The sequence below is a fragment of the Odocoileus virginianus genome, chromosome 5, assembly GCF_023699985.2.
Source record: "Odocoileus virginianus isolate 20LAN1187 ecotype Illinois chromosome 5, Ovbor_1.2, whole genome shotgun sequence".
NCBI classification, from domain to species: domain Eukaryota; kingdom Metazoa; phylum Chordata; class Mammalia; order Artiodactyla; family Cervidae; genus Odocoileus; species Odocoileus virginianus.
The window spans coordinates 17,057,443-17,065,140 of NC_069678.1; the positions used below are offsets into that span (position 1 = coordinate 17,057,443).

At 50.6% G+C, this 7,698-nt stretch overlaps 1 protein-coding gene across 1 annotated transcript; it reads right to left on the reverse strand.

Annotated features, from left to right (window-relative positions):
- Window positions 1-4,070: 4,070 nt before the first annotated feature.
- Window positions 4,071-6,396, reverse strand: SLAMF9 (SLAM family member 9). The gene is made up of 3 exons (XM_020904486.2): window positions 6,062-6,396; window positions 4,817-5,092; window positions 4,071-4,462 (listed from the first exon to the last, which is right to left on the reverse strand). The coding sequence occupies exons 1-3, from the start codon at window positions 6,321-6,323 to the stop codon at window positions 4,257-4,259; spliced, it is 744 nt and encodes a 247-aa protein (XP_020760145.2). The 5' UTR covers window positions 6,324-6,396; the 3' UTR covers window positions 4,071-4,256.
- Between the last annotated feature and the right edge of the window lie 1,302 nt (window positions 6,397-7,698).

Here is a 7,698-nt window from a genome sequence, read left to right on the forward strand (position 1 = left end):
AGGTGCTTTTCGCCACCTGAGATGAAAATGTGGGAAGGGAGTGAAGGAGGGGAGCAGGCAAGAGCAATGGAGTAAGGGGCAGCTTCAAATGTTACAGTGTAGCAGACTGACATAACAGTGCTGAGACGCTAATGAAAACATGTTAGTGAATGCAACAGGAAAGCAAGGCCAGTAGAATGCCTAGGAAAGATGGTGGAAGAGTGTGACGTTTATTATATCTTGGGCCCTCACCAACTAATACAAAAGATCTCCTTCCCCTGTGTTAGAATGGGCTCCATCTCTGGTTCAAAGGTTTCAATTCCACTGTCTCCAGTATTTTCTTGAGGATAAGTTAATTTTGTTTGGACATTAAAATAACTTTTTGTAAAATTGGGATTTGAAATGGTTTTCAATTTTTTTAAGTTTAAGATAGTCTTTTCTCTTTTGGGGGGGAATGCTAATTTTGTGTTTTATATTTTATTATTATCACCATTTTGCTCTGATTCAGATGCATCTTGTCAGCTTTCTGGTAAGAAAAGGAACCTGACCCTACCTTGCTCCCTCACCATGCCGGAAGTGAAAGTTGGTTAAAAAAAAAAGTCCTATCCATAATTATTACTCCCTGCGAAAATTTGTTCAATCTGCTAGGATTCTACCTAGCATCACTCTACCAAAGCGTAAACCAGCCCACATATTTTCAACTTGTTGACAGGAAGACTAGACGATGTTGTCAATTCCAGCGACTTTGCTGACGGTATGCTATGAACACTGGTCCTGTCACCCGATCAGAAAAGAGTTTCCATTCATCATTGATTGTTTCCTGGCTTTTGGCTTGCCTGTTTTCTAACCCAGTGAGACCGGAGCTCCATGAGGGTGTGGAGCTGATATTGTTTCATCCCTAAATCCCCGCCCCCCCACCTCAGCCCTTAGCCTATCAGAGGAGACCTGCCTGCCTCTCCAGACTACCCATTCATCACAGGGCGGCAGTGTGTGGCCTCGTAGTCCCTTGAATTCATGGTGCTTGTTCACTTATCAATGGCTTTCTTCTTATCTTCTGTCTGGCTACAAAGTCCTTTTTCTCCCTGCCCTGGGAACTCACTAGTAGTCACAGGTCAAAATTCTATTCCCCTTCCCTCCAGGACACCATTGCTGACAACTCCCACCACACCCTCACCTTCAGCCGTAGTCCTTGTCACACCTCACTGTAATTACATCTAACACACCCCAGGAAGAGTTCCAAGGGCAGAGAGTATCTTTTCCACCTCTCCAGTGCAGGCCCAGTGCCTCATACTTTGGTGCTTAAATATTATCCTCAGTTTGCTTTTCACCTGCTTCAACAGAGCAAACTTTGCAAAAAGCAAAGTGTTACCAGGTGATTATTATCCTGGTTTTCTGTAGAGGAAGAGGCCCGAGTCTTTCTGAGCTTGTACTCCACCTTCTTGAAGTCTGAACTTTCTACATCCAGGTGCTCTGGGCTGGTTGGGGACCTCAGGCTTTCTCCGTTGGAACTGGATGTGAGAGGTGCTCCCCTGTATTTTAGGGAAGGCCATCAGCTGACTGTACAGGGACCATTCATTCCCTTATTGGTCTCCTGTGCCAGACTCTGAAATCCACAAAAGACCTGCCCCCGTGTATGCAAGATGGCCATTGGCCTTTTCCACTCAGTTTCCAGAAAGGTATTAAAGAAATTAGAGGAGTTGGGGGCTGCAGGTTTGGTCCGAGATCTTCATGGCTTTTTGGAGGTGGAACTGCTCAGCGGAAAGCAAGGCACAGAGAAGCAGCCTCAGGCCAGGGACTGCCTTCCAGCAGGACGTGGACTCAGGCCCTCAGGGAATAGAGTGGATCTGTTGCTAGTCTTAGGAACTCTTTGGGGGCGTGGACTTAGAACTAAATTCTCCTTTTTTCTTTTTCTTTTCCCAACTTCACCACCTCCTCCCCCAGCCCTACAGGGCTCCATCTCCTGCCCAGTAATGGAGACAGCACACTCCCGCTTACCTCCTGGCTCTGCTTCCTTTCCACCCCTGCAAGCCCTGGCTCTTGGTTTCCTCTATGCCCCTTGCTGGAGGCTGCCTCTTGGGGTGCCCCAGTGCCTGGTCCATGTGCACTGTTGAGGCATGTAGGATCTCCTTCCCCGACCAGGGATGGAACCCAGGCCCCCTGCTTTGGGAGCATGGAGTCTTAGCCACCTGCCCATCCGGGAAGTCCCCTGTGTCCTGTTTTCCCTAAAGCCATCCTTGGTCCCTATGGTCCCCCTGAGTCCCTCTGCCCCTCCACAGTATCAGTATCCTTTTTCTCGGGACACACTTTGGAGGTCAGTATCCTTCTCCTCACTAAGAGGGGAAAGCGAAATGTAGAGAGGTGTCTGGCATGGCTTCTGCCCCACAGTCCTGTTTTACCCCTCAGTCCCTCCTCTAAAATTCCCTGGGGTTCCTAGCCCATCCCGCCCCTGTCGGAGGCAAGGCGTTCCCTTAGCCTTGGAGTGCCATTCAGCTGTACCTATGACTGCTCTCTTCAAAGAGCATGTTTCTAGTCGAAAGGGACAGTGCCTCCGTGGACATCTGCTGGACCACGTGTCCCAAGCCAGAGGCCAGTGGCAGAGCACAGCCCAGATCGCCTGTGATCCCACCCAGGGCTCTCCCTACAGTGTCAGGGGACGGTCAACTTTAAGGGATCCAATATGTTGTTTTCTTCGTTTGTGTGCCGTTTCTCAGGGGCTCTCTGTTCCTTATCAGCTCCTGGAAAACAGGAACGAGCCGAGCTGCATGCAGTTCTCAGGACTGAGATCAGGAGAAAGAGCACCTGCTTGAATTCCCTTCAGTGACTCCCTTTAGTGACGTTTTAGGACTATCCGTTTTCCTGTAACTGGTGGAATTTCATTCTTTTTAATGGCTGAGTAATCATTTTATTGAAGATATATAAGCATGCATTTCTGCAAATAAAGGACCCTTGTTTCACTCGAGACTTGGGTCCCCTGCATCCTTCTTCTCGTCGACTCCAATCCCCAGGTCCCGGTCTACGAAGACCGTGACACTGCAGTATCCCACACCACCCTCCTCCAGGTCACTCACTCCCTCAACACGTCCTGTGGCGTGAGCGGCTTTCAGTTCCCTCTCCATTTCACCCCCGACTCCGCATCCTGCCATGGCAGCTACATTAAGTAGCATTCACAAGATCTGATCTGGGGAGGATGACCAAGACTTAAGCATAGGGTGAGGAATTCATACAGATCACTGGGCTTGGGAAAGAGCAATAACCTAAAATTAAAGGTCTTTGCCAGGAGAGCAGGGGGCGGGGAGGGTAATATATGTGTAGGGGGCAGGCATTAACCCAGGACAACAGTCCAGAGAGAAGGTATGACACATGGAAATCTATGGATAAGGAATAGACAGGACACTAATACCAATTACAAACAGAGGTCAGGAGTCTTGACCTCTGCTGTTTTTTAAAAATATTTATTTTTATTTTATTGAATTATCTGGTTGTACCAGATCTTAGTTGCCGCACATGAGATCTTTGATCTTCATTGAAGGATGCCAGATCTTTAGTTGAGGCTTGCAAACCCTTAGTTGCAGCATGTGGGATCTAAGTTCCCTGACCAGGGATCAACCCTGGGCCCCCTGCACTGGGAGCATGGAGTCTTAGCCGGTGGATCACCAGGGAAGTATCCAGACCTACGCTATTAATCCAACTGAGTTGCCATCTCTATGGGGGCAGGCACCGGAGGCCCAGAGCAACTGGCATCAGGGAGATAATGGAAAGGTCACCAGGCTCAACTGAGACCCAGAATAGGACTGCACTGGGTGCTTCATAGCTCCCCGTGCAGGACAGCCACCAGACTGACGTCGGCTGGGTGAGTCACTCAGTGACCTCATCGGCCAGGGTGGAAGGAGGGTATGAAAGCAGAATTGGCTTCTTCTGAGAGAGGGTAATACCACTCTCATGCAGAGTTCTTGGTGCCTGAAATCTCCCATTCAGGAGTCACAGCTTCATTTAGATTAGAAGGACTCTCTCCCTGTTCTTACTGAAGTGTAAATGTTATGTGTGTTGGGGGGGAATGGGTTAGGCGCGAATAATAACATACCAACACCGCATTGTGAGGAGGTCTTTTAGACTCACTTTCTTTTCCAAAGGCAGTTGTGGGAAGCATGCGGCATGGAGCACGCCCTTGAGATGCCCACCCCTTGATCCCCTGGGAAGAGGTGCACCTGGGGAGGAGAGGAAGGTTCCCCTGGGGCTGAGAAGAAGCAATGCTCAGGACAGGGGTCCCCCAGGGGCCCTCAGTTCAGGCTGGGGCCAGGCTGCCCCTTCTTTCTCAATCTCATTCTGTTTCTCTTGAGTTTCTTCATTCTCGGCACTTTGCCTCTTGTCTGGACTCGGATGAACCAGAAGCCCACGGCCAGTGTTCCAAAAAGCAAGGGGATGAGCAGGCCCTTGGCCAGAAGACAGAAGGAAGTGGAAGCCTTCTCCAAAGAGTCGCCAGGATCTGGGGCAGGGAAGGCAAAGAGAGAGAGGCTCACCAGAGGGAAGGTCTGGATTTGGGGAAGACACCCACCCCAAACTCCCCAGAGGAGGTCTCAGATTCACTGTCAGTTGATGTCCCTTGGCAAGTATCTCAGGAAATGTATATTCTATTCACAGAATCTCAGAGGTTGTGATCTGGGGAGTAATCTCAACCTAGAAGGGACTAGAAGGGACCTTTGGAAGCTGGGAGCACGAGGAAAAGGGAGGCCCCTCCCCAATCCAGGGGTGAAGTCTCTACGGGAGGGGTTAGGCTCTAAGGGTGTGGTAACCCTGGGACCCTGCAGCGGCTCAGGGCCTGTCTCTGGGACTCCGGTACCTGCACAGAAGGACCCAGGTTGGATGGGACGGGAAGTGATGTTGCTGACAGGGTTGCTGGCCCTGCAGGTGTAAGAGGCAACCTTGTCCCCAGGCCTCCAGAACGCTCTGAGGATGGAGCCTTCATGGGCTGTATCAGCGCCGCCTTCCCAGGATATCCAGATGTAGGTCACGTCCAAGCCCGCATTCTCCACAGAGCATATCAGGGACATATTACAGGCGCCTTCTTCCCCAGGGATCTCAAAGTTCACTGTCATGTGAGGCTGTGACAGACGTCCTAGATGAGGGAGAAACACAAAGACCCTCTAAGTAATCAGGGGCCAGGTCTGTTTTCCTAAATTCTTTGACACTGGGGTACTGATACTGCCCATTGAGACCAGCTTCACCTAAATGAGGAAGGAGCCAAACTAACAAGACCCAGCCGCCATCCAACCCATGGTTCCCAAGGCAGCTGCCAAGATGAAGGAGCTGTTGTTGGCATCTTCTACCTCCCCCAAAGCCTTACCTTCTCTCTCTTACCTTTGCACCCCACCTTCCTTCAAACTCTGTCCTGCCTCTTTGATCCTAGAAAATATTATCACTCTCCTGAGGGCACTTATAGTTTAATCAGTGTATGCACGATTCAAGGTAGAATATCAGTCAATGTCGTAAGCATTAAGAGGAAATTTGGGTTCAAGTAGAGAGGAGACCCTGATTACTAGCCCTCAAATCAAAGAGGAGGATAAAAGGCTCAGGAATGGAGGTGGCAGGACTTCCCTGGTTGTCCAGTGGTTAAGAATCCACCTTCCAATGCCGGGGACTTGAGTTTGATCGCTGATTGGAGAACTAAGATCCCGGATGATGCGTGGCAGCTAAGCCAGGGCACCAGGGCACTACTGAGCCCGCCTTCTAGGGCCCCTGTTCTGTGACAAGAGAAGCCCCTGCTCAGTGCCATGAAGACCCAGTACAGCCTAAAAAAAAATATATGGAGGTGGCATTCATGCCCAGGATGCAAAATCTCATAGGAACAGAAAGGCTTCCTAAGATGTCTATAGGCAAAGCCCCTGACCCCTCTCACAACACATCCACCTGGAGTAGCAAACTCCAGGTCACTTTGCTTGCAGCTGAGTACTGAGGTCAGACACGCTGGAGACAGACTGCTTTCCAGTCCCAGGCCCTCAAGCCATAACCCCCAGTCCTAAGCCCCTTTGTGTAGGAATCTCAGGAGAGTCAGAAAAAGCAGCGCTATGGTTCCTAGTAAACTCACGATAGATGCGTAGATTGTACTGCTGCATGGTGGAGACCTGGGACGTCCTCAGGTTGACTTGAGCTTGGTAAGATCCTGAGTCCTCCCAGCTCAGATTTTGGATGTGGAGGGAGTAGGTGGGCTCCAGGAAGTTTACTCGGCCCTCATAGCGAGAGTCAGTCACCGTGATGGTAGCCGGACGTCCCTCTTTCTCTGGCACCACAATGGCAAGACTTACGTGGGAGGACCAGATGATGTTCTCAACCTCCTCATTAAATGGCATTTCCAGGGGGAGGCTGATGGACTCATGAAGGATCCCAACCACTTCCTCAGGACTCACACCATCTCCAGAGTACCCTTCAGCTACAGATAAAGAAAGAAAAGATTAGAACTTCCCTGGTGGTCCAGCAGTTAAGGATCTGCCCTGCAGTGCAGGGGATGCAGGTTTGATCCCTGGTCTGGGAACTGAGATCTTACATGCTGGGGAACAACTAAGCCTGAGTACCACAACTACTGAGCCCATACGCCACCACTAGAGATAATTTGTGCACCTCAGCAAAAGATCTGCATGACTTGCAGAAAAGATCCCATGTCCTGCAGCTAAGACCCCATACAGCCGAGTAAGTAAATAAATAAACAAAACTTCAAAAAGATGGAAACAACCCAGGTGGTGTCTCTGGGCTACTGAGACTGGCAGTGGGGCTGTGGTCTCAATCTCAGCTGAATAGTTTCTGTGGCCCACACTCTGTCTCACCCTCTAGCTGCCTCTTCGCTGCACCTGCCTCTGAGCACCTACCAGAGTTTCTGTCTGCGCCTCACCCTCCAAATTTTCTCTTCTCCATTTGCTGTCCTTGGGGTTGCTCCCCTTCCATATCCACAGGTTTCCTCATCTCTTTTTTCCTGCACTGAAGTCACACCCTAGTCCTCTTTACTCCATAAGAGCTGAAGGACTCAGGCCCGAAGGCAGTGACTTGCTCGCCCAAGGCCCGGCAGAGCAGGCGCCCAGAGAGGAGATGAGATCCTCCTGTCCTGGGGCTGCCAGTCCGTCTCACCTTCCTGGGACAGCAAGAGGAGGAGCAGCCACGGCAATGCTCCCATGCCAGCAGCCTGGGTCCTGGGGGGTGTGACCTGGCAGCCCTGACGTTGGTAAGGAAGACAGGCCGACAGGATGCTGCTGGAGCCAGGCCGCCAGTCCTGGGGAGAAGGAAATGATTCTCACCCAGCTCGCGGCCCTCTTACTTCCTCCATCTCACTAAGCCCCTCCCTGTCCATTCTGGGAAGACACTTCTCTTGAGCCTGATTCGCAAGACGGTTTACCCACTGTCTCATGTCTCCAGTCCATAGTACTCAGTTGAAATCCCACTCTCTAAATGAACCCTTCCTAGATCCCTGCCCCCTGTATTCCCAGGCTTCCCAGACATACCAGCTTCCCCAAGCTCTTCAAGCGCTTTCTATCCAACCCTGTCATCTGGCTCTCAGGATACTCTGAGATCTCCCTCAGCAGTTCCTGCGTTGCTGTGATCATTTGATCTTATAAACATCTTTTTCTCTCCAGGCAGACTCCATATTTTGGAACATCTCTCTATGTCCTACTGATGCTGATTCCCATGCTAGACACATTTAGCACCCAACTGATACTTTTGGCATGTAGGAACGAA